Source organism: Danio rerio, chromosome 13, assembly GCF_049306965.1.
Source record: "Danio rerio strain Tuebingen ecotype United States chromosome 13, GRCz12tu, whole genome shotgun sequence".
Classification (NCBI taxonomy): Eukaryota; Metazoa; Chordata; class Actinopteri; order Cypriniformes; family Danionidae; genus Danio; species Danio rerio.
In genome coordinates, this window is record NC_133188.1 from 40617952 (window position 1) to 40645831 (window position 27880).

At 34.2% G+C, this 27880-nt stretch overlaps 1 protein-coding gene across 20 annotated transcripts in view; it reads right to left on the minus strand.

Moving 5' to 3' along the window:
• The window catches only part of syne2b (spectrin repeat containing, nuclear envelope 2b), a 195197-nt gene that overhangs the window by 75585 nt on the left and 91732 nt on the right, over nt 1-27880 (minus strand). For 12 of the 20 annotated variants that reach the window (XM_068213093.1, XM_073920199.1, XM_068213088.1 and 9 more), the window contains 11 exons: nt 26643-26768; nt 24064-24129; nt 21421-21519; nt 18875-19150; nt 15113-15301; nt 7975-8139; nt 5046-5165; nt 4045-4148; nt 3803-3944; nt 2127-2240; nt 1844-1981 (listed from right to left, as the gene is read on the minus strand). In XM_068213093.1, coding sequence (XP_068069194.1) covers nt 1844-1981; nt 2127-2240; nt 3803-3944; nt 4045-4148; nt 5046-5165; nt 7975-8139; nt 15113-15301; nt 18875-19150; nt 21421-21519; nt 24064-24129; nt 26643-26768 — 1539 coding nt within the window. The remainder of the gene's footprint in view (nt 1-1843; nt 1982-2126; nt 2241-3802; nt 3945-4044; nt 4149-5045; nt 5166-7974; nt 8140-15112; nt 15302-18874; nt 19151-21420; nt 21520-24063; nt 24130-26642; nt 26769-27880) is intronic. The other 8 variants (XM_073920202.1, XM_073920201.1, XM_068213091.1 and 5 more) reach the window with 3 other exon arrangements.

Below are 27880 nucleotides of genomic sequence, written 5' to 3' on the forward strand. Positions count from 1 at the left end.
TTTCCTCTGTCTCTGTCACTCGTGGTTCAATGAGCGTGTGTTCAGGGAAAATACAACTTCTGAAAGCAAACAGCCATGTTTTACTGTTGCACAAAACAAAGCAGACAAACAAATACACAAATCAAATAAATATAACCAATTGTACTGAATCATTTATTGCAAACAATTGCACTATGTTTATCGCGATATGCACATTGGCAATATTTAGAATATTCTAATATACTGTACTGCACAGCCCTAAATCCGACAGAGGTGGATAAGTGGGGTTGTATGAACGTATTAATGAATAAATAGGTGGGAAGGTGGGTATATGGATTGATAGATGGATTGGAATTGAAGAACAGATGGCTAGAAAGATGGTTGATGTAGGTATAGATAGATGTGAGAGTGGCTATATCGTTTGTATATATTAATGAATGAATGAATGAAAAAAGAGAATGAATGAATGAATGAATTAATGAATGAATGATTGTTTTGAAGGTGAATGGACTGATGGCTGACTGGATAAATGAGTAGGTGGGTGGATGAATAGACAGAGAGATGGCTGAAAGGAGTGATAGATGGATGGACAAATAGTTGGATGAACATATTTGACAGAATGATAGATTGACAAATGAATAGATGGGATGGGGGGAGGGTGGTTGGATTGATAAATGGATTGAAATTGGAGAACAGATGGCAAGAAGGAGGGTTGATGGAGGTATAGATAGATGTGAGGGTGGCTATATAGTTTGCATGAATGAATGAATGAATGAATGAATGTTTGGAGGGTGAATGGACTCATGGTTGACTGGATGAATAAGTAGGTGTGTGGATGAACAGACAGATGAATGGCTGAAAGGAGAAATGGATGGACAAATAGTTGGATGGACATATTGAATGGAATGATGGATTGATGAATGAATAAATGGACGGATGAATGATTGAATGAATGAATGAATGGTGAGGGGTATATGGATTGATGGCAGGATGGATGGATGGATGGATTGATTGTTGTATGGACAAATGGACAACATGATAGAATGACAAATGGATGTATGTATGAATGAATGAATGAATAGTGAGAGGGTGTATGGACTGACAGCTGAAGGAAGGAATTGTATTGATGGACAGATAGTTGGATGGACAAAATGGACGCAATGATTTATTGATGAAAAGATGGACAGATGGATGAATGAATGGCGAGAGGGTGTATAGACTGATGGCAGAATGAATGGATGATGGATGGATAAATGGATAGGCAGACAGATGGATGAAAAGATGTATGGATGAATAGATGATTGATGGATAAATGGATGGATGGATAGATAGACGGATAGATGAATAGACGGATGAATGAATGAATAGATGGATGGTTGATGAGTGTTTAGATGAATTGGATATATGGGTTAGAGAGTGGATGGTCAGTGGATGAATGGATAAATACTTCAATAATTGGAATGGTGAATGAATAGATGGATGATGGATGGATGGATGGATGGATGGATGGATGGATGGATGAATTGACAGACAAGAGTGTAATCGTCTGTCTGTGGGAGAGTATATGTGCAGTATATACTTGATGGATGGGTGGGATGGTTTGTCTGGAAAACCGATGAATGGATGATTGATGGATTGGTGGGAGGATTAGTGTATGGGTGCTTTTATGGCTTGGATTAAAGTGTGAATGGATGTATGTACAGTACGTGTGGATGCACAGGCAAATAGATGGAAGGATGTATTGAGTCAAATGTATGGGGGGCTGTAGATGGAATGGATGGATAGATGGATAAATGTGTGAATGGTATACTGGCTCAAGTTGATCTAGACTGATAGATGTGTGGATGAGTGTATGGATGGATACCTGTAGCTGCTGCAGCTGGTTCAATGTGTCAGTATGAGAGGTTGCTGGCTGAAACACGAGGGTGTGTGTGAGGGAACGGAGAGTGAGATTCACTCCACTCAACACTTCAAACAGAACTTCATCCAGAGACTGATGATCCTGCACACAGATACACACAGTTTATTCTGACATCTCGAAGCTGAGTGTGTTCTCAGTGTAGGAGAGTGTGTGTCATGTGCAGTGTATTGATTATAAGCATTACTTCTGTGTGGTATATGATAGGATGTGTGTTTGTTATTGACACCTGTGTTGCTGCTGAGCTTTGCAGTTCTTTAAGTTGTGTGATGCTGGATTGAATCTCCTGCAGGCAGAGAGAAACAGCATCTCCGCTCCACAAACACACAGATGGCCCAAGAATCTGTTCACATACCCACAAACACAAAATAAATTAGCTCACTTTTTTATGTTTACTGTTTTTAATTATACACATGGAAACTTTAAATAAGCATTGTAAAATAATTAACAATTGAAGTCCTCATGTGAGTATTTTTTTCTTTTCAGTAATGTGTAAATGGAGCAAGGAAACTTTCACAGTATTTCCAATATACAGGGTGGGCCATTTATAAGGATACACTTTATTAAAATGGGAATGGTTGGTGATATTGATGTCCTGTTTGTGGTACATTAGTATATGTGAGGGGGCAAACTTTTCAAGATGGGTGGTAACCATGGTGGCCATTTTAAAGTCGGCCATCTTGGATCCAACTTTTGTTTTTTCAATAGGAAGAGGGTCATTTGACACATCAAACCTATTGGGAATTTCAAAAGAAAAACAATGGTGTGTCATAGACAACAAAGATAGTGGGGCCATTCTTCATCAATGGAAACCTCAAGGCCACTGGATATTTGAAATTGCTACATGAGGACTTTTTGTTTCCCTCTTTATGTACTGAAGCTGGCATGTTCCCTGAGTTTTTCCAGCAAGATGGTGCACCACCACAGTATGGGTGTCAGTTCCGAGCATTTCTAAATGAACAGTTTCCTGAAAAGTGGATTGGTCGTCGTGGGCCAGTTGAATGGCCCGCAGGGTCTCCTGATCTGACCTCCTTGGACTTTTATCTTTGATGTCATCTGAAGGCAATTGTCTATGGTGTGAAGATACAAGATGTGCAGCACCTGAGAATACGAATAACGGAATCCTGTGCTGGCATTTCTCCTGCAGTGTTGCTATTAGTGTGTGTAGAGTGGGAGAAGAGGGTTGCTTTGACAATCCAACACAACAGGCAGCACATTGAACACATTTTATAAGTGGTCAGAAACGGGTAAATAACTCATGAAAGAATAAAATTCATTAAAACTAAGCACACCACTGTTTTTCTTGTAAAATTCCTAATAGGTTTGATGTGTCAAATGACCCTCTTCCAATAATAAAACAACAAAAGTTGGATCCAAGATGGCCAACTTCAAAATGGCCACCATGGTCACCACCCATCTTGAAAAGTTTGCCCCCTACATATACTAATGTGCCACAAACAAGATGTTAATATCACCAACCATTCCCATTTTTTAAAGGTGTATCCATATAAATGGCCAAACCTGTAGTTGTTCTTCTGGAGAAAGTCTCATTTCTTTTAGTTTGGCTGGATTAAATGCAGTTTAATTTTGTTTTAAAACCCATTTTATGGACTTTATTATATTAGTATCTTGAAAAATAAGTAAAACGTTTTTATGTACTGTCATCATGGCCAAGAATTTCGTTATTACAATTTTTAGTTATTAAATTAGAACATACTTATTTAAACTGATTTGGTGAAAATGTGTTAAAAAAGCACACATTTTAAAAAGTCCACATGAGGGCTAATCATTTTGACTACAACTGAGTAGTCATAAAATACAAACAGCCAACCAAAACGTAAAGTAGCATCAGATTGAGTTAAAAAGGAAGGACTGCATTTATAATAGAGTCTGGAGTGCACAGACCTCAGATTCAACTTGATTGTTATCTCCATGATCTTGCTCAGTCTCTTCTGCCTTCAGTCTGCTACAGAGGTGTGTCCACTTCCTGTGAACTGCTAGCTCTTCTTCCTCTCTCTTGTCGTCATTCTCATTTGCTGCCAAGGCGCTGCAGGCAGTCAGAGAGTGTTAAATGATGGCAAAGTGTGGATATACCTGTATATATTGTACAAAAATGTGTGTGTGTGTGTGTGTGTGTGTTTAGATACCCAGTATGCTCATCTGTGGTCTGGTTGTGTGTTTGGGTTCTGCTGCCTTGAATTGCGATAGCTTTAGTTAGATCCCTCTGTTCATTTAAACCATGCTCCAATTCCTGAAAACAAGAATGAAACGGGGTGAGAAATAAGAGCAATGTTATGTTTACACTACAGGTATTGCTTAGCACTATGTGTAAGTCTTTGGATTTGTAACTGTCATTAAATTACATTGTGTCAGTGTAAAATTCAGTAAAAAAAAAAATAAAAAATAAAAAAAAAATAAAAATAAAATAAATAAATAATAATAAATAGATAAACACTATCAAAAAAAAAATACAATAAATAAAAAATAAGTATAATAAACTAAATAAATAAACAAATAAATAAAACAAAACAAAGTAAAACAAAACAGAATTAATTAAAATAAATAATAAAATAAAACAAATGAAAATGAAACAAAGCAAAACAAAATGGAACAAAATAAAAAATAAACAAATAAATAAATTAAATTAAATTAAATAAAAATCACTGTCTTTTCTTCGACTTAATCACTACTTTATCAAGGGTCACCACAGTTGAATGAACCACCAATTTAATTTAATTTAATTTGTTTTACTTTTATAATAATTATTATTATTAATAAAATTATTATTATTATATCTATGGTTATATTTTAGTAATTATTTAATTACTTTTACATTTAATTTAATTCTACCTGAAACATGACATTAAAAATATTTAAAAACAGCATTTTTTAAAAAGATTTTTAAAAATCCTTCCTCAAGGACATATGCTGATTAAAAATATTAGTAAGGATACTTAAAATCTATTTTAAATAAATGCTGTTCTCTTAAACGTTCTATTCATTAGGCAATGATGAAAAATGTATTGTAGTTGGCATAAAAAACATTAAAGACAAAAAAATATTTTTATACATTTTTATTAAGCAGTGGCTGCTAAAAATCTGCAGTCATCAGAGCAATAAATAATGTTAAAAATATTCTCTGTATTACCCTTTGCTGTTGAAGGCTACTCTGTCTGAACAGTTTAGTTCTGGAGGAGCTCAGCATCTCTTGCACACTCGCACTTCTGGTTAACCGGGCCTGCAGGGGACGCTGTCTCTCAACACACACCTAAAGAGGGAGAGAAAGAGAAAGAGCCTCTTTGCAGCCTCTCACTAGCAACACTTCTGGATTTAATACTTCAGAATCTGCTAATGTAAAAACCAGCCGCAATTAGCATGCTAACAAACAGTGTCATCGCAAGCAATCTGTTCATTAAGTTCCTCACGACACCTGGATTACATTGCATCTGATCTAACCTTAAAAAAAAACAAACAGACAGGCATTACAAATTCTGTGTGTATTAAGTGCAGTGTTTCTCTTATGATTAGGATTTTTTTATTTTTTTGGTCAGTAAGATTTAACCAATTTTATTAGTTTTTGATATCAAGTAATTTTTAATTCGTATTTAATACAGTATAACTTGCATCAAAGCAGCTTTACAGAGAATACCGGCAACACTTGAAATTCAGGTATGAGTGTATAAGTATCAAGTTCGGCTTATTAGACACAATCAGTTTCACAGAAGATTAGTTTTCAATACAAATTCCATTGCTAAAGGATGTAATTTATGGTAGAATTCTGTACTATATAGTATGCCACACACAAGTACCATCCCATGTTAGTAAATATAAAGAAAATGAAAGACTTTCCCGGTAATGTTAAAGCATTTGACTACCACATGGAAAAAATCTAACATAATACATGTAAAGTAAAGTGTATTATATGACTCCAACATGAAAAGAAATACTATAGTAATTTATTATAGTGTTTTTGCACGATACAACATTTAGAGTATAGTAAAGTGTATTATACGGTATATAATATAGCAATTATACTATATTAATGAATGCTACAGCATACTGCACTATAAAAATGCAGGGTTCTACACATTTTATTCAGGTTGTCCCAACACAAATCTATTAAGTTACCTTAAAAAATTTAAATGGATTGAACATAAAACAATTAAGCTGTCCCAAAAACATTTTAAAAATTTGTTGTTTCAGCTCATTTTAAATAAGTAGCTTGAAAATTCAATAAAATATTTGTTTTAAGTGTGTAGTATTAACTATAGTGAATTAATAAACTGTGCTAAATACTGTAGTATTATTATTTTTTTACTACATAATACATTTACTACATTATACTGTGCAGTATAATATCTACATGTAGAAAACTAAGTATTGGGCTGTTTGTTTACAGTACTAGAGTTGTTGGATTACCATAGCAAATAAATAATTAAAACAACAGATTAATTCAAGCATTCGTTTATAGTATGGTTCAAAAACAATACAGTATTTACTATAAATTACAACAGTAGTTTTTCATGTGAGCAATAATGATTTAAAACATAAATTATAATGTCAGGATATAATTAGTCCATATAGTTATGCAGTAACATAAGCAATAAAAAAGAAACACAGTATATATAGTATGTGTCACAGTATGTACAGTATATATAGTATACTGTAAGTCTTAAAAACAGGTTTAGAGTTAAAAAAAAAAAAGTTTAAAGTCTAGTTTAAGTTTCAGGATGCTTTCAAAAATGCATAAATTCCTTTTATTTATCAACTGACTTATATTAACTAAATCAAATCAATATTTGGTATGACCATATTTGGCATTTAAAACACCTGGCCACAAGCCCATGGTTTTTCAGGTAGTTTTGCAAACCAACATGCTACAGAAAAAATATAGAAATAACTGACTTTAAACTTTTTTTTTGGGGTGAAAACACTAGTGGCCTTAGACTTTTGCAGAGTATCTATAGTTGATGTCAGAATTAATAAACCCTCTGAAATATTTATTGTTTATTTTTCCCCCGATTTCTATTTAATAGGGAGAAGATGTTTTCAACACAATTCTAAACATAATAGTTTTAATAACGCATTTCTAATATTTGATTTATTTTATCTTTGCCATGATGGCAGCACATAATATTTTACTAGATATTTTTCAAGACACTTCTATACAGCTTAAAGTGGCATTTAAAGGCTTAACTAGGTTAATTAGGTTAACTAGGCAGGTTAGGATAATTAGGCAAGTTATTGTATAACGATGGTTTGTTCTGTAGACTATCGAAAAAAATATATAGCTTAAAGGGGCTAATAATATTGACCTTAAAAAAACTTTTTTTTTTAAAAAAAATTTAAAACTGCTTTTATTCAAGCCGAAATAAAACAAATAAGACTTCCTTCAGGAGAAAAAATATTATCAGACAAACTGAAAATGTCCTTGCTCTGTTAAACATTATTTGGGAAATATTTTATATAGTCTTCAACTATATATAGTTGAAGTGAGAATTATTAGCCACCCTTTGAATTTTTTTTCCTTTTTTAAATATTTCCCAAATTATGTTTAATAGAGCAAGGAAATTTTTACAATAAGTCTGACAATATTTTTTCTTCTGGAGAAAGTCTTATTTGTTTTATTTCAGCTAGAATAAAAGCAGTTACTCATTTTTTAAACACCATTTAAAGAACAAAATTATTAGCCCCTTTAAGCTATTTTTTCAATAGTCAGAACAAACCATAGTTATACAATAAATAGCCTAATTACCCTAACCTGCCTAGTTAACCTAATTAACCTTGTTAAGCCTTTAAATGTCATTTTAAGCTGTATAGAAGTGTCTTGAAAAATATCTAGTAAAATATTATTTACTGTCATCATGTCAAAGCTCAAACAATTATACTTAGAATTGCATTATGTTTTTATTATATTAGAAATGTGTCGGAAAAAATCTTATCTCCGTTAAACTTAAACTTCAATTGTATATATATGTATATATACAAAGGTAGCATGAATTGTTACTGAAACATATTGTATAGGAACTGCTCTTGCAAGCGAAGTAAGTTTTGTGCATTAGAGTGTGCGTGTGTACCTGATGGTTGCTGTGTCTGTCCTGCAGCTGTAACTGGACCGTCACCAGTCTGTTCTTCAGGAGCTGGAGTTTGGTGTTGAGTGATTCAGCCTCGTGTTGCTCCTGTTCTTTCAGTCCACATGGAGGAAGACTGGAGATCCTCTGCTCGATCTCCACCAGAGTCGTCTAGATTCATGAAAAAAAACAAACACACAATTAACATCTAACTACAACATCTCTGCATCACTCCAACACAACCAATGCAATCAGCAGGAATACAGTCAAGCAAACAGAAATGCTTACTGGTGTTCATGGTACAATAGGATACAATGGAAAGTAATAAGCACTAAAGATGCTGACAGATGCTGCTCCATTCAACCAAGACTCAGTCTTAGAAAAACAAATATGAACAAAAATCTCATTAATAATCCAACAGACAGACTTTAGATTGAGATCGATTAGTGTTTGTTGACTTGAACATCCAACAGCAGTGGTTTTTACTTTTTAAAATTTTTTTTTATTGAACCTGATCATCCTTGTTTAAAATGTAAACAGTATCTCTGTAGTCTGATGTATAAATATCAGAATTAAACTGTGAATGCTTTTAATTATAAATAGATCTACAACTTTAATGAGGAATTATTTTATTCATTCATTCATTTTCTTTTCAGCTTAGTCCCTTCATTAAACTGGGGTCCCCCCAGCGGAATGAACCGCCTACTTATCCAGCATATGTTTTACGCAGTGGATACCCTTCCAGCTGCAATCCCTCTCTGGGAAACATTTATACACTCTCATTCACACTCATACACTACGGACAATTTAGCTTACCCAATTCACCTATAGGGCATGTCTTTGGACTTGTTGGGGAAACCGAAACACCTGGAGAAAACCCAGACAAATACAGAGAACATGCAAACTCCACAAAGCAATGCCAAGTGACCCAGCTAAGGCTCGAACCAGCGACCTTCTTGCTGTGAGGCGACATTGCTACCCACTGCGGCACCCCGGAGAAATATGTCATTTATATGAAGTTACATTTTATTTGTTTCCCCTATACTCATTATAACTCTGTAATTATATATTTACAACTACACATTTATTTACATTTTTTATTTAATATTTTTTATTATTCAGCTTAATCTCATTTATAAAGTTTTTTTTTTTTTTGCATTTTTATTTATTAATACATTTTAATTTAAGCTTTTAATGATTACACCTTATTTAATTAAATCTATTTAATATAATAGTTATACATCCAGTATACTAAATAACACACACAGTAATTTTATTTATAGGGACCAATGATATTTTGTATTCTTTATTTTTTTCAAACCTTATTAATGTCCTCTGTATTGTATTATATTATGTTATATTATGTTATATTTCATTATATTATATTATATTATATTATATTATATTATATTATATTATATTATATTATATTATATTATATTATATTATTTTATTTTATATTACATTACATTATTAGATTTTTAAATTAGTTTTATTTCTTCAATAACATTATGAATATAATACTGATAACACTTTATGTTGGTCCACCCCCAAACAACTTCCTTGCTCTAAATTCATCTACTACTTATTTGACAGTTAGATGACATTACGTGGTTAAAAATATTCTAATCATCAAGACTGTCTAAAGGTGTATACATTGATATTGCGCTACACAGAAAAACATAAAACAGATTTGGATGCCGTGATAGACAATAATGACAAAATGTGTCGTTTTCTATAAAAGATCACTTTAACACTTTGTTAACTCAATTATATAATGGTTATTGGTTTGCGTGCTAGTTTAGCAGTTACTAGCACAGTCTACTGGAGCTCAATCTCTGAATGTTTGATGATGAAGGTATCAGATTACACAAACACACCCACAGAGAGAGAGAGAGAGAGAGAGAGAGAGAGAGAGAGAGAGAGAGAGAGAGAGAGAGAGAGAGAGAGAGAGAGAGAGAGAGAGAGAGAGAGAGAGAGAGAGAGAGAGAGATCTACATTATTTTAATAAATCATTGTAAATTTACAAATAATTGTTTTATTACTGTTTTAACCTAAAATGATGATTGTTAAATGTACAGTTTATTCTTAACTATATTGTTTTAATTGATATATGTGATATACTGAATAATATATAAGATTTTGAACAATAATATCATATGTTGAATAATATGATATATTATTTGTTTTTATTTTATTATATATAATATATAAAAAATTTTTACATTAAATTTTTACAACTACTATTTTCTGTGTACTATGTTTTTTTATTATATATGTATGTTCTTTATTGTAAGCTTTATAAATGCTTTGGCAATACATTTGAAACATTTGTCATGCCAATAAAGCAATTATTGAATTGAATTGAATTGAATTGAATTGAATTGAATTGAATTAAGAGAGACGTACAGACACACACCTACATTATTGTAAATGAATCATTGTAAATTATACTGATTATTATTATTTATTATAATTATTGTTTTATTCTAAAATGATAATTGTAAATGTACAGTTTATCCTGATTTATTATTATTATTGTTATTATTTGTATTTTGATTCTATTTAATATATATATATATATATATATATATATATATATATATATATATATATATATATATATATATATATATATATATATATATATATATATATATATATATATAGTCTTTTTTAATGTTCTTTTTAATGTAAGCTTTATAAATGTTTTGGAAATACATTTGTAACATTTGTCAAGCCAATAAAGCAATAATTGAATTGAATTGAATTGAACGAAAGAGAGTGAGTTATAGCTAGAGTCAGAGATATAAATACTAGATTATTTGTTGATTAGTTATAAATGAATCCAAAAATGTGGATTGCTAAATTTACTGTTTGTTATTATTATTGTATTAGTACTTTGAAAAAAAAAATAGATTTACACATTTACATATTACACATTCAAAAGTAAGTTGTTGCAAACAATTTATATGGGCTAAATTTAAACAAGCAAAATAAATTTAATAATGTATTTAACCCAATTTGTTTGTATAAATTCAGCTCATATAAATTGTTTGCAACAACTTACCTTTAAAATTTTGCAAATACAATGAATTATTTTTTTCAGTGTATTTTAATTTTTAATAACTACTACTATGTAATTTGTTTTGATATGATCAATTTAAAGTAATCATTACAAAGGCCTGCATTATTTGCAAAAGCATATTTGTCATGTCAATAAAGCAAGCTTGAAATGAACTGAGAGAGAGAGAGAGAGAGAGAGAGAGAGAGAGAGAGAGAGAGAGAGAGAGAGAGAGAGAGAGAGAGAAAGAGAGATAGTGGTATATCAAGCTCAACCTCTTTAAAGTGACAGACGTCAGTATGTCTGAATACTGAATACACAAAATAAATGGTGCGCATCATATCCTGCTGCCCGTATTCACTGTGTGATCCAAAGTAAATTTGCATGCTCAAAGTCTAGCATGACCACACCTCGGCAGACATTAGCAAACCTTGCTTACAGCTAACCTTATCTACAATACCAGCATTAATGAGACACGCCATCACATCCAAAACAACATCCTGAGACTAAACATCCAATGCTAAGTTCAACAAATCAGAAGAGAACAAAGATCCACATTCCTCCTGATCCTCATGATCTAAATTACTGAATTTAATTGGGAAACCTATACGGAAATTGTACAAATAATACTGCGTTAGCACTATAAGAAGCTAGGCCAGAATAATCAGTAGTTATCGCTGTCCTGAATATCTTTCATCTGAGGAAATGTGAGTTCTCAATAAGTGAAAAGTATCTGCACAGAGAGTTTCCTTAAGAAAAGAGAAGTTGACAATCATTGACGCATACATGCTTCTGAAATACAGCACTGTATAGCCACAGACTTGCTTCTGCATGTCGTGTGTAAGACATGTATGTGTATGTACTGCATAGAGAATAAAATAAGGGTAAAGCAGCCATTTCAATGCTTTAACTCCACCTTTAAGGTAAACAACAGACTCCTATTATGTGGTTGATTGAGGCATAGTGTACAGTACTGCCCTCTCATTCACTTACCCACTATACATTATTTACCTTTCCAATGCTTATGAACACACACATAAGCATTAGAGCGTATACATCAGAGCTTAACTGCAGTGATTCAGTGCAAAAGCATAAGCAAAATAATCATTCATTCATTTTCCTTCGGCTTAGTCCCTTTATTTAATCAGGGGTCGCCACAGTGAAATCGCCAGCTATTCCAGCATATGTTTTACATTGCAGATGCCCTTCCAGCCACAACCCAGCACTGGGAAACACCTATACACTCTTGCATTCACACACAGACACTATGACCAATTTAGCTTATTTAAATCACCTGTACGGCATGTCTTTGACTGTGGTGGAAACCAGAGCACCTGGAGAAAACACACGCCAACATGGGTAGAACATGCAAACTCCAGACAGAAACGCCAACTGGCCTAGCCGGAGCTCAAACCAGCAATCTTCTTACAGTTAGGCAACAGGGCTGACTGAGCCACCGTGCCGCTACAAAATAACCATTCATCAAACTAAATCCAAACTTACTTAAAATAATCTTCTTTCTATTGAATTTTTAGATGGTCATTATTTAATGTTGTAGGTCAATAAACATTTCCTAATGCATTTTGAAAATCTGTCAATCATCAATAAAAGTGATGTGTTAAATGTGTATTATCAGAGCTTGTGACCTGTGATTACAGTCATCAACAAACACTTTGATCTCTGAGCAGTGTAAGAGTTCAGGGCTGTAAAACACTGCAAATAAAAGACAGAGAGCAATTCACAAAGAAATAAGAGAGTGACTTGGTCATTTAGGGGGGTCTGATCTGATATCTACAGAAAAGGTCATTTCTTTTTTGTTTTAAAGGGGTGATCCACAGTGTGTTTTTAAGGCTTGGTTGTGTTTATGAAGCTCATGCTTCATTTGTAGACACTTTAATTATATACAGCTACTCCGCTAACATGAAAACGACTGTCATATTTTCTAATTTCTCCAAAAGGCTGGCCTCAAGAGGCTCTGCTTGGTCAGCTAACATATTGTGCTGTGTAAACAGTGGCTGAATCAGACAGAAAATGAAGAACACACAGCTGAACCTCACTCCTGCTCTCTAAAATAACATCTGACAAGTGTCTTTCACATATATCCAGAATAAGCATGTGTAAGTAATATAAAACGTTCATATATCTTTTGCGAGTTTGTTATTTGAGATGTTGAACACAGAAAAAGTTTCCGCATAGAGAGACACTGCAGCGCTGCTGAAGATTGTGGGTGATGTTTACAGTGGTTTAGCGGATAAATATGAATTTGTATCTAAATTGTTAGTGGTGCCAAACAGCATTTCCCGTTGTTTACATTATTGTTCACATTATTGCTACAACATACCGGTAATGCTAGAAACTGCACATGTAATTGATACATTTTAACAAATAAAAATACTTGCAGGTTGCGGCTCACAATCAACAGCTTTGTCGTTTGGAGGAGTTTTTAACCAAACTCACCACTGAACTGGGAGAGATTGTGGATGTTCTCCTTTGTCAAATGCTATATAGTATTTTAAATTCTCTGGAACACAATTAAAATTAAATTTTAGGCACTTCTGTCTTTGTGTCGTGTCCTTTGGAAGCCCAAATACAGAAACAGAAGAAGCTCTGTGGAAAAGCAGCATTTGGATGCCATTTTAACTTTCTCTGCTATAACATTACAGTGCCTCTGGCCACGCACTGCATGTGCATGATGAATGCGCATAACCTAAAGGGTTTATGATCGCATTAACTCAAATGTATTTTTTGTAGTCCCCAAATTCATTGGCTGTAGGCTTTGCTAAGCTAACTCTGTAAAAGCCAATGTTTCCCTTTGCATTGAACTTTGAGCATCTTACATTCAGAGATGTTGTTTTTGTTCACACATCTACATTACACATCAACTAAAATTTAAAATATGATATCATTGTGGACCACCCCTTTAAAAGAACATTACTTCTAAAACTTGGGAAGAAAATACTTCAGTTGTCAGACTTCTCTGTAAAAGTAATGCTTAATGTAGGTTATGAAAAAGAAAAGTTTGCATGTAAAATAATGATGACGAGAGCCTTTCTAACAGAGACAAATATATAAAGTGTGACATCTCACTTCCTCTCTGCTACTCTTGTGAATGTGTGTTTCTATATATTTACCATTGAAGTCAGAATTATTAGCCCACCTGAGTTATTAGCCTCCCTGTTTATTTTTATTTTTTTTTACCAATTTCTGTTTAACGGAGAGAAGATAATTATCAACACGTCTCTAATTATAACAGTTGTGATAGCTCATTTCTAATAACTAATTTATTTTATCTTTGCCATGATGACAGTACATATCATGGTAACACTTTACAATAAGTTTCATTAGTTAATGCATTTACTAACATGAACTAATCATGAACAACACATGTACAGCATTTATTAATCATAATTGAACATTTACTAATGCATTTCTAACATCCAAGTCCATGCTTGTTAACATTAGTTAATGCACCATGAGTTAACATAAACTAACAATGAACAACTGTATTTTCATTAACTAACGTTAACTAACATGAACAAATACAGTAGCAGATGTATTGTTCATTGTTTGTTCATGTTAGTAAATGCATTAATTAACATTAACTAATAAACCTTATTGTAAAGTGTGACCCATATCATTTTAATTTGGTTAACCAGGTTAATTATGCAAGTTAATGTATAACAGTGGTTTGTTCTGTAGACAATCGAAAACAAATAATGCTATCGAGGGCTAAATTCATTGACCTTAAAATGTTTTTTTTTTTTTTTTTTTATTAAAAACTGCAAAAAAGAATTTCTCCAGAAGAAAAAATATTATAGGAAACACTATGAAAATTTCCTTGCTCTGTTAAACATCATTTGGAAAAAAGAAAAAAAAATCACAGGAGGGCTGATAATTTTGACTTCAACTGTATTCATATAATGTTTACATATTGTATTGTTAAACATAGTTAGAAATGCTAAGTACAATTATACATGATGTTTGTAACATTTTTCAATCATTACATTATTTTAAAATATTAAATAGCAAAAAACAGGCGTTAACATTTTTTTTATGTGTGTGTGTGTGTGCGTGTTGCACCTGGCAGGTGTGCAGTTGTTGCTCAATGTTGTGCTGCATGTCTGAGTCCTGCGCTTGCTGTCTCGAGTCCTCCAGGCTGACCTGTGCTCTGTGCAGACACACCTCCAGCTGCTCAGCCCTCTCACGGCAGACATGAAGCAGCCCGTCAGTAGACATCCATCTAGACCAGTCCCCGGCTTCACCTACGGCCTGAACAATCACACACAGCAGCAGCTCAGAGCCAGATCAGGTGTACAGGTGTACTGAGAGAGAGAAAGAGTCAGCACACCTGTTCTGACTGACTGCAGCAGAAACATTGAGTTTACAGCAGCACAAACTCTGTCACACAATGGGTGTGTCCATTTACACAAACAAAAACACACTTTCACACTCTTACACACTCTGCTTTCTTTCTCTCTGTCAGTGGAGCACAGGCCCAACTCTTTTGTTTGTGTTTCTCTGCCCCCGGTTCTCTCAGTACAAAGTCTCAGCTTTCATCCCGGCTTCTCTTTCTCTCTCTCTATCTCTGTCTGTCTCTGCTTTTACTCCACCCACCTGCAGCTACGGCCACTTCCTGAAATGTCGTCACTTTTGAAGGCAGCTTGTGTGACACACATACACCAAAAGAGGAACTGTAACTTTTGCCATGCAGTGCCTCAGTTGACCTAGAGTATTTTTTTGTCCTTCCTTAAATTCGATTACATTGTCATTTCCTTCAAACTTGAAAGAAGAATCTTGTGTCTGCTCATCTTACACACAGAAATAAAGGTACAAGAGCTGTCCCTGGGGCTGTACCTTTATAAAAAATACACTTTTGTACCTTACAGGTGCACATTGGTACCTTAAATGAACATTTTTGTACCTGAAGGGTATACTTTTGTACATATAGGGTACTATGCAGAACACAGTTGTACTTTTTAGGTATAAATATACACCTTTAAGGTACAAATGTGGAACTGATTGGTATAAAAGTGCACTTTTTGAAAAGGTACAGCCCCAGTGACAGATTTTATACCTTTATTTCTGAGAGTGAAGATGTCACAGAATATCTTATTTAACTTAATAGTGTCACTGGAGATCACTGATTTAATGCTAGTACTTTAGTTTGTCACTATTCATACTATTAACTACTGGCTTATTTCCTGCCTATTAACAATATATTAACTGCTTTAGGTATTTATAAAGTATGATTGTATTCTACATCCCTAAACCCATCCAATAGCTAAACCCAACTACACTCTCAAAACGCTAATATAAGCACACAATTCCTTCATTTTGTCTCAACACAAATTGATTAGCCAACTTAAATTTAAATGGATTCAACACAAAACAAAATAAGTTGTCCAAACAAAAACATAAGAATTATGTTGTTTCCACTCATTTTTAGTAGTTTGAACGAGCAACAGAAGTAATGTTTTGAGTGTACTATTTTAATAACACTAGCTAGTAGTTTTTTAAATAAGTAGCTTTAGTAAATAGCTTGTTATTGGCATGAACCTTACATCAAAACAAAGTGTTACCAAATTAACCACTAAAAGACTGTATAGGTGTGCAGAAAATCAATGTTTTTGGTGGTAATTATCCACAGTCACACATTTTCTTTTCATGTATTGACATATTTCAATACCAGACTGCCCACTTTTACATCAGCAACCACTATTGTGTGTACAGAAATGGTCAATGAGGAAGTTTTGAAACCCAATGCTTCGTCAAAAGTATTGGCTATTCGCTGTACAGAAATGGTCAGCTAATCAGGAAGTGTTTCGTAGAGTAAATACCAGAAAGCTTAATGATTATTGCTGCTTAGTGTTCATTTTCAACCTCCATGCAAAAAGTTATTTAAATAGAAGTCTTAAAGGCACATTGGCTTCAAAAAATCTGCTAAATCCTGAAGATTAGAGGAAGAAAGGGGGGACAAAAAGTATTACTACAAGCGGACCAGAGAATTATAATATTATTGCTTTAATTTTGAATATTTTCTGTGTAATATTTTCTGACTTTTAGTTTAACACATAGTAATAGTACACAATAAAATCTTGGGTTATATTAATGCAGCACTGGGCCAAAGACAGACAATTTTGTAACCCAATGCTTTATAATAGTAAATCAACAAATAAATGGCAATTCTGTGTACAGAAATGGTCAGCTAATCAGGAAGTGTTTTGTAGAGTAAATACCAGAAATCTTATTGATTATTGCTGCTTAGTGTTCATTTTCAACCTCCATGCGAAAGTTATTTAAATAGAAGTCTTAAAGGCACAATGGCTTCAAAAAATCAGCTAAATCCTGAAGATTAGAGGGAAAGAAAAGGGGGACAAAAAGGGTAGTGGACCAGAGAATGTATAATATTATTGCTTTAATTTTAAATATTTTCTGTGTAATATTTTCTGACTTTTAGTTTAACACACAGTAACAGTAGACAATAAAAATCATGGGTTGTATTAACCCAGGACTGGGTCAAATATGGACAAACTCAAACTTGGGTTAATTTATTTTTTACATCAAATCTAAATGACATTTTGTAACCCAAATCTTGGGATTGATAATATATGATTCATCATTGGGTTACAATTTTGTAATGCTTTGTAAAAAACAAAAACAAATTGGCTATTCTGTGTACAGCAATCTTCAGCTAATCAGGAAGTGTTTCGTAAAGTAAATACCAGAAATCTTAATGATTATTGCTGCCTAGTGTTCATTTTCAACCTCCATGCAAAATGTTATTTAAATAGAAGTCTTAAAGGCACAATGCATGGCTTAAAACAATCTGCTAAATCATGAAGATTAGAGGAAGAAAGGGGACAAAAAAGTATAACCACAAGTGGAGCAGAGAATATTAATATTATTGCTTTAATTTTAAATATTTTCTGTGTAATATTTTCTAGCTTTTAGTTTAACACACAGTAACAGTACACACTAAAAATACTGGCTTGTATTAACCCAGCACTGGGTCAAATATGGGCAAACTTAAACTTTAATTTTAAGGGTTAATTTAATTTTATTTTTTTACATCAAATCTAAACTACATTTTTAACCCAAATATTGGCTTTGCTAATATACTGTATGCTGCAGCATTACAATAACCCAGCATTTTATAGTGAAACAGTACAAACGATTAATAAAATAAATTTTATTAAAGGAATAGTTCACACAAAACTAAAAATAAAATTGCCATTTACCAACCCTTTCATTGTTTCAAACCTTTATGAGTTTCTTTCTTCTGTTGAACACAAAAGAATATACTTTAAAGAATGTTGAAAACATGTAACCATTGACTTCCATGTGTTTGTTTTTCCTACTAAGGAAGTCAATGGTCTTCAGCTTTCTTTTGTTTTGGAACCACTAGAGTGTGAGTAAATAGTGAGTAAATTTAAATGTTTGGGTGAACTATCCCTTTTTTCTTCAAATTTAATATTTTTTACTAATATTAATAATACTTAATATTATTAATATTAAATCCAAATATTAATAATACAAAATAATGCATGTCAATATGTTAATAACTAATACTCAACGATTAATGATTAATAAAGATTATTTTGAAGGAATTACTTAGTTGCAAAGGTTTATTCCTGGAACTAATTCCAATTTCCAATCTCAAACTGCAAGAATAGCCCTTAACTGACTTTTCAGTTAAAAGACAAGGGAATAAAAGATGCGCAGATAAAATGCAGCACACACCATCTAATGTCAGGAGGTGAGTGGGTTGAACACAAGATCCGTGTAAAGTTTGAGTCAGTGGGGTGAGATTCACTATCATCTATCATATTCAGTTGTGCTTACCAAAGATGTGCTTGCAGCCAATGAATCTGTCTTCTCCGGATGGGTGATCAGTGTGTCGTGTGTGCCTGACTGCTCTTGTGTGTGTGTGTGGTGCTCTTGTCTTGGTTTTCTGAAGTTCTGAGACACCCAGAGGGTCTCTTCTAACTGAGTCTGCTCTAAAGCCCCGCCCACTCCCTCATCAGTGGGAGGGGCTTGTGACTCTGGGTGATTGTTTGTTTTGTATGTTTGTGTGTCACTGGTGTGTGCCGTCTGTTCCCCCCTCCATGCACCCAGCTCCTGACACAGACAGAGAAAGAGAGAGACGGGCAAGTGTAAATTTTTTTTTTCGTTGTTGAAATTTATTATTTTTCTTTCAGACTTGAAAGGAGCAAGATGATGATCAGACAGAAAGTATGAGAAGGAGAAATCAGGAGAACATGCACAGGTGTGTATATAGAGTAAAGGCCCCAATATGCTCATGCTTAATACACTCACCGGCCACTTTATTAAGTACACCTGTCCAACTGCCGCAAATTTCTAATCAGCCAATCACATGACAGCAACTCAGTGCATTTAGGCATGTAGACATGGTCAAGACGATCTGCTTCAGTTTAAATCGAGCATCAGAATAGGGATGAAAGGTGATTTAAGTGACTTTGAACATGCCATTGTTGTTGGTGCCAGATGGGTTGGTTTGAGTATTTCAGAAACTGCTGATCTTCTGGGATTTTCACGCACAACCATCTCTAGGGTTTACAGAGAATGGTTCAAAAAAGAGAAAATATCCAGTCAGCGGCAGTTCTGTGGGCACAAATGCCTTGTTGACGCCAGAGGTCATAGGAGAATGGCCAGACTGGTTCCAGCTGATAGATAACAGTAATTCAAATAATCACTTGTCCAACCTTGAGGCGGATGGGCTACAGCAGCAGAAGACCACACCGGGTGCAACTCCTGTCAGCTACAGGCTCACCAAAATTTTTACATTTTACTAAATAAAGTGGCCATAAACTGTTAGGAAGTAACCGTTAAGAAGAAGGCGGAGCACCACACCAATTTATTACAACATCACTATGGAGCAGTTTCAAGCCATTTACCAGCTCAAGCTAACTTTTCCTAGCTCCAGTTTCAAACTCAAAGCAAATGTTGTTTTGAGCTGATTTGTTTGATTTATTTTAATCAAATTGTTACACTCTTGATTTTGCTTGAGGTATATCGGGGCCTTCAGTGCGTTTACATGGCACAAATAGACAAAATACTAAACATAAATAACATATATCATATCCTGCCATTCATCAAAGCTTATTTTTTAAAGCGTCACGTAAACAACAATCATTCACGATAAAGAATAAATTAATTGAGATAAACATGCAACTGTGCAGGGAAAAGCAGCCAACAGGTCAGCTGATTTTCAATATCACATACTTTTTCACTCCCAACAAAATCTGTTTCAACAATTCTTTCACAGTCACTGTATTTTCTTGCATTTGGAGAAGACAAAGTTCAAATAAACACACTACTATACAAAAATCAGAAAAATACATGCCATATAAAAGATTTTAGTATCTTTTTGGTTTTATAATATTGCATTTAGTAAGTAAAAATCATGGACAAAATACCATGCAATGAAAAAATACACAGATTTTTTCCTGCTTTAAAAAATTCAAGACATATAATATAGAAATTCTACTAAAATGTGAAAAAGATTGCATTAATGAAAGGTTTTGACTAGTGTAGTATAATGACATTTAGAAATAAAATAATGTATATCTGATGGATATCTGACCAGACTGAAGCAACTGTAAACTGTGATAAAAAGTGTATTTGAAGAGTAAATGCATGGTTATTTTAGTTTAAATTGTTGCATTGAGAATTTTGCTAGATGCACTTCTAGTGGTAAATATGCAAATTTCAGGTATGGTTCAGACTTGGTAAACTTTGAGAACTCATAATACTGAACACCAGCAACCTTCTTGGTTGTGTGGGCGAAGCTTTGTCATTGCAACAGAGTAAAAAGTAAAACAATGGAAAAGGTGCTCATTCTAGCAGTGTTGATTTCCATAACATTACACTTCAATTATGAAGAGATTCAATAAAATGTCTCTCTAGGTTAATATTATTTTATTATCTTTATTTCACATTGATGGTATTTACTCACACACCCCAGCTATATATAAAATCCTGTTTAATCATACCACACAACACACATCTGTGTTGGTGTACACAGTGATATTATAAAACAATTGGCAACTAAATGTTCTCTAGCTTGTTCTGCAGATTGTCCTGACAGAACTTTGTAAACAAATAAAAGAAAGTCAGTTTGCATATTTCTCTGCTTTGGTGTTTAGGGTCTCGAATCTAAAGATTTCCTCTCCTCAGAACTCTTGATTTTTACCCATCTGCCATGTAAATGCACTGAGAAGAGAGTTCTAGCACTAGAAAGGTCTGCATCTACAGTAAAGTTAAGACATGAAGGCGCTGTAAGGAGAGAACTACAACTAGGAGACCAAACACCTCTGCTGGCCTCTGGAAGGAGACGTGGAGATCTCTGTAACAGAGGTATTGGTTACCATGTCTGCAGGGAGAGACTGGCTTTCCATCATAGAGTCCACTTCAGATAAAGCTTCAGGCGTGGTTGTTCCTGAGGCGGAAGGAGACTCTACTTCTACCTGCAAATACAGGGAAAGAGAGGTTGCATACTCTGATATCTGGATGCAGGCTGACCTTTCTAAAAAACTACAAGATTATAAAATTAGTAAAAAACAACTATTTTAATTCATGTTTTAATAAAAGAAAGCGGTAACAGTTTAGTTTTAGCCCGTTTCCACTGAGTGGTACGGTTTGCTTTTATGGCTGTTTCCACTGTTAAAGAGTACCAAAAAAGCGAACCATACCATATCACTTTTTGGGTACCCTTTGCAAAGGGTACCTAGCACAAGAAAAGGATACCCAAAGGCAGAGCTAGATACGCAGCTAAACGCTATTGGTTTACAGAGATACGTCACTCGCTCGCGGACAAGCAGGAGAATGAAAACAAAGGAACCACTATTTTTAAAAACATAGCCGAGACATTACATCGTTATAATATATTCATATAATAACAAGCCATGGTCGACCCAAGCTCAAACAAACCTTGTCGTTGTCTTGATGAACAGCCACAAAGCCAAGAAGAACAAAATCTGCTGTGTTCTGTTGTTGTTTTACGAGCCCGTCTAAAAGTGCGAGTGGCTTCACTTTCTCCAGAGAGCTCGCATGCATGTTTTTATTTGAAATAACTAACTTCTTGAGCCGATGATAATAATGTGCGTGTGATTATTGAAGTTCTTCTGACATCTGATCCTTTCAGAAATGGACAAACGTGAGAGTGACACGTAAAAAACAAAGGAGAAGCCTGAACTATTTGGACTATTACGAACTCGGAATGACGGAATTACTTTCTAACAAGAGGTTACATTTGCTGGGGAAGATTAAAGATGCAGGCGAGAGGTTTGCACTGATTGGGCTATATTTCATGTTTTTTTTAAACCATTGGTACCCTTTTGGCAGTGTATGCAAGCCTAATAAAGGTGACCCGTACTGACCTGAACCATGCCGTTCTGTACCACTCGGTGAAAACGGGCCATTTAAGTACCATTTCTCACTATTAACTAGTGGCTTATTACCTGGCCCATTGGCAGGGCCAGACAGATTCATTTTTTGCTATTTCTGCACAGAATTTTGTACAAAATATGCAGATTTATGCAGAATAATTTTGAGAGTATATTAGCTAAAAACTTATAAAATGGAATAAAAAAAATAACAACTTTTATTTTAGGCCTACCATGCAATTACAAGTAGATCCACTACACTGCAAGTCTCTCATATAATATATCTACTAAAAGGCTATTAAATATGAATATATCTTAACATAATTACTACTAAAAGACACTTACTATACATATTACGTGCAGATTCCATGCGGGCCTATTGGCATTAAATCATTGGCGGTTTATAAAGTATGATGTTATTCAACATCCCTAATCCTACTGTCATGATCACCAGCAATCCACTCCTGGCAGATCTCTGATGAACTACACATGTCACACTAACGAACTACAATTTCCTTCATGCCATTTCACACACACCAGTTGCCGTTCACCACTGATGACTGACACACAGCTGAATCCCGTAATCACTGATCACCTGGACTACTTATACACCACACATACATCAGTTCAGGACTTAAGCTGTGTCCCAAATGTCACACCATACACTTATGCACGTACACATTGAACAGTACAGTATATGTATAGTGTCGTCCCAAATGGAACACTAATGGGGTTTTTACAAAGCGGAAATTCAAATAGTTTCCCTGATGATGTTTAACGGTTGCTAGATTAGTAAAATAAATGACCAAACTACCGAATAATAGCTGCCATGAGTAAAACTGCATTCACCATCGGGAGGCGCTATAATCATTCTCGTAGGAGAATTTCGCTTTCACAATCCAAAATAAAGTAATTCAACATGAGCGCCAGAAAGCTTCATCCTTTCAGCTACGTGAACAAAGCTGTGGCTGTTGAGTGCGTGAAGTGTCCATCGTTACACACTTTATTTTAACAGTTGAATAAGTGCATCTTCCGGGTAATTAAAGTGCACTTATCTACTTAAGAGTTTTCAGTGTGCACTACTTGCACTATTTACACTAAAAAATGGTGAAGATTGGTGCATGGGTATGTGATTTGGGACGCACCTTGAGTCTTTGTTTGCAGTCATCATGTGTTAGCTTTGTTTGCTATTTGTTTTTGCCTGCTGTGTTCCTGATCTTAGTTTTGCTATTTTGTTATATTCTGAGTTTCTGACCTTATGCCCGTTTTCGATTACGTTTTGAAGGTCTTTTCAGTACCTGTTTTGCCCCCGTTTTGACTATTGCCTGCTTACATGAATACTTTTATTAAACTGAACTTGGCTCCTTACTTTTGTCGTGCGAGATTAGTCTCCGCACGTGAGACCTACCCAATACCTAAACCTAACTACTACCTTAATAACTATTAATAATCAGCAAATTAGGAGTTTATTGAGGCAAGAGTCATAGTAAATGATTTATTAAAAGCGAAAATTGTAACTGAAATTTTAAAACCTTATGAATTTTTTGGAAAAATATGTATTTAAATGTCATGTATTTTAATATGATGCATTTTAAATGGTCATTATTGGACACAGTCAAGCAATACCTTTGAATCTGTTGTTTCTGCTATCTCCAAAATCTGCTCTGTAGAAGAAACCACATCTGCAGAAACCTGCAGACAAAAAACATTCATTAACGTAAACCACATGACTTATTACCTAGATATGGACTATGTCTGTGTTAATTGGCAGAGTTTGCAACACATTCTGCATTAAAGGGATTTCTTAAATGGCAGTTTTTCATTTTGTGCTTTTAGCACCTCTTAAAGTGCCCCAATTATGTATTTTTTAAAGCTTCACAGTTTAGTTTTGGAAGTCTTCTACAACTTTCACAGTATTAGAAACAGTTTGTTCAAGAATCTGCACTCTCCAAATCCCTTCGTTTTAAGAGTCTATGGTGCTCTGATTGGTCAGATGGGCTGTTTTGTTGTGATTGGTCTACCTTTTACAGCCTATGTCAGATATTAAATGACTGTATCTGAATGTCAGCTTTCTCTGGACTTGTAAATACAGTAATATGAACAATAGAAATGGCATTGTGGTGACACGTTGGCTCAGTGGGTAGCACTGGAGCCTCACAGCAAGAACTGGCTGGGCCAGTTGGGATTTCTGTGTGGTAGTTTGCATATTTTCACTGTGTTCATGTGGGTTTCCTCTGAGTGCTCTGGTACACCCCCCCCCCCCAACCCCCTCACCCCCCACAGTCCAAAGACATGCAGTATAGGTGAATTGAATAAACTAAATTGTCCATAGTGTATAAGTGTGTGTGAATGATTATGTATGGATGTTTCCCATTACTGGGTTGCAGCTGAAAGGACATCCGCTGTGTAAAACATATGCTGGATAAGTTGGCTGTGGCGACCCCGGATGAATAAAGGGACTAAGCCAAAGGAAAATGAATGAATTAATGAAATGGCGTTGGTGTTACCAATCACATTTCAAGCCAAATTACAGATCCTTGCATCCAAAGAGAAGAAAGCAGTGTCTTCTTGACATAACAACACACACTAAACACAGCAAAGGAGATTGAAATTACAGACGACTCATTTCAGCATTTTAGAACAACTTCCTTCTTTTGGGAAGAATAACTCCATTTATAATGCAGTTTGATCTTTAAAACCTTGCAGGTCATTTACATTCATAAACAGCTAGATTACACACAGCATGACAGCCGTGATACCCAAAAAAATCATAACAGGGGCACTTTAACCATGACACAATCACAGTATCATACATCACTTGTGGTTAAACAAAGATTAATAAACTCTTAGATTTTTAATAACACAGATTTTTAACCTTTAAAAGGATAGTTCAGACAAAGCCGAAAATTTTTCTACTTCACTTTTTACAAACACAAGATGATATTCTGAAAAAAAGTTGTAAACCTGTAACCATTCACTTCACAGTATTTGTTTTTATGTCCTACTATGGAAGTCATTAATTGCATCTTTTCAGCTTTCTTCAGAATATCTTATTTTGTGTTCAACAGACTATAAATAATTTAAAGGTTTGAACCACTTGAAAATGAGTAATATAGTAAATAGATATAGTTCTCAGCATAATCAAGTACACCCCATTTTGAAAATAAATATTTTCATCCATTTCTCAGTGAATATAGGCAATGTATATTGGTCCAATTAAATAAAACAGACTTATTAAACAGATCTATTTTTAAAAAATTATATTTTAGTCACCAAACATACTTAGAAATTGAAGAATTATACAATTAAATTCAAGCAAAATAATACAAAATAATAATAATAATAATAATAATAATAATAACAACCTACAAATTTTTAACTAAATTTTTCAAAAAAAAAAATATGTTGGCTTCTTTTGATTTTTTCTCTTTTATAAATTTGTATTTAATCTTTTCTTATAACATAAATTTGGCTGTAATAGTTTTTGGACCGTTATCGTAAGTTATTTTGTTAGATACATGTAAGCTCCAGATTTGGCTTCAGTACTGACTAATCTAATGATTATGCACAAATATAATATTGTACAGCTTCCTATTAAAATATGAATTTAAAAGATAGATTTCTAAGGGGTGTACTTATATATGCTGAGCACTGTATTTTCCTTTTTGGTGAACTACTCCTTTAATCTTTGTACATAAAAAACTATATTGAAATATATACAAAATTAGCATAATGCTTAAAGGTATTATGTAGTTGATTCGTGCAGGGTGCTTTTTTCAGATCCTCTGTAGAAAAAAATGAAGTCCTATTGCCCCCTACAGGACACAGAATGAAATATACACCATTATTGAATCAAATAGTCTGGAAACAACAAAGTTCAGAATAATCTCTTTTCAGTGAAGTTTAAAACGCCAAAAAATATCAAATTGAAAGTGTTAAAACAGAATCTGGAAGAGGAAAAAACCAGGTGAGGATGAGGAGGATGGCAGTGATCAATGTGGTAAAGCACAGAACAAGAGAAAAGATCCAGAAAGCACAGAGTTATGCCAACTGGTGGAAAAGCTATAAAGCTATAAAGATCCCTTACAGCTATAAAGCTATAAAGGTTGTGATGGCAAAAGCAAGCATATAAAAGAGTGAAGGAAGAAAGCAAAGAAAAACATCAGGAGGAGTGAAGGCTGAAGTCTCTGATTCCTCTCCATTACCTCCATGGTTAACTCCTCATCCTCAGTTTTCATACAGTCTTCATAAATGTCATTGTCTTCCTCAGAAGCATCTTCCTCCCAATCTCCTGCATCCTCATAGAGCTCCTCCTCTTCCTCAAACTCCTGCTGTCTCATCACATTAGAGACACACATATGCGCAGCGGAAGCACAAATAACATGCAAACACACACACACACACACACACACATAGACAGCGTTAACTTGAGCAATGAAGAAGCAGATATACACACACCTCATTAGCTGCACTGGATAAGTAGTCAAAGGACATAAACACAGGGTTTACTATAGTACACTGAGAATTAATGAATTAATGAATGAATTAGTAGCCTGGAGAAAAGTATAAACCCTGAGATATAGAAAAAGAAAACAAATCTAACGGTTATGCTTATACGGGGTTAAAGATGTTTCTAGGTTAATAACATCAATTATGGAAAGCCATTAGAAGTCGATTCTTAAATCCTTGGCTCTAGCAGACATACAAAAGCTCTGAATTTTAATACATCTGTCCTAAAAGCATACACAAGGTCCGAGCCTCTCAAAAGTTACATTTAATTTGAAACATCGTCAGCATTGACCTGACATGAAGCATTGCTTCCTGAGAGCTTATTCCTGTATTTATAGATACAGGGATGAATTGTAAATTGAAAAGAGCACAGGAGGAAAACACATTTTTCAACACAAATTAAATTACTATGTGGTTAGAACCAGTTACAATACAATAACAACCTTTTCCATACATAGTGAATTATATTATAATAAAAAGATGTTCAAATGGAAACGCACAACTCTGAATGATGATGTCTTTGTAATATCTTTGATGTAACTGTTGTAGAGAAAGCAATAATAATAATATTAATATTAATAATAATAACAATAATAATTCCTCATATTTATATAGCACTTTTTTGGACACTCAAAGAGCTTTACACAGTTTTGGGGGGAATCTCCTCATCCACCACCAATGTGAAGCATCCGCTTGGATGATGCGACGGCAGCCATATTGCGCCAGACCCCATGCCACACACCAGTTGATTGGTGGAGAGGAGACAGAGTGATGAAGCCAATTATGATATGGGGATGGTTCGGAGGCCATGATGGACAGAGGCCAGTGAGCAAATTTGGCCAGGATGCCGGGGTTAAACCCCTACTCTTTTTCGAAGGACATCCTGGAATTTTTTTTTTCTCTGGAATACACAGAGAGTGTATTATTAGACAGC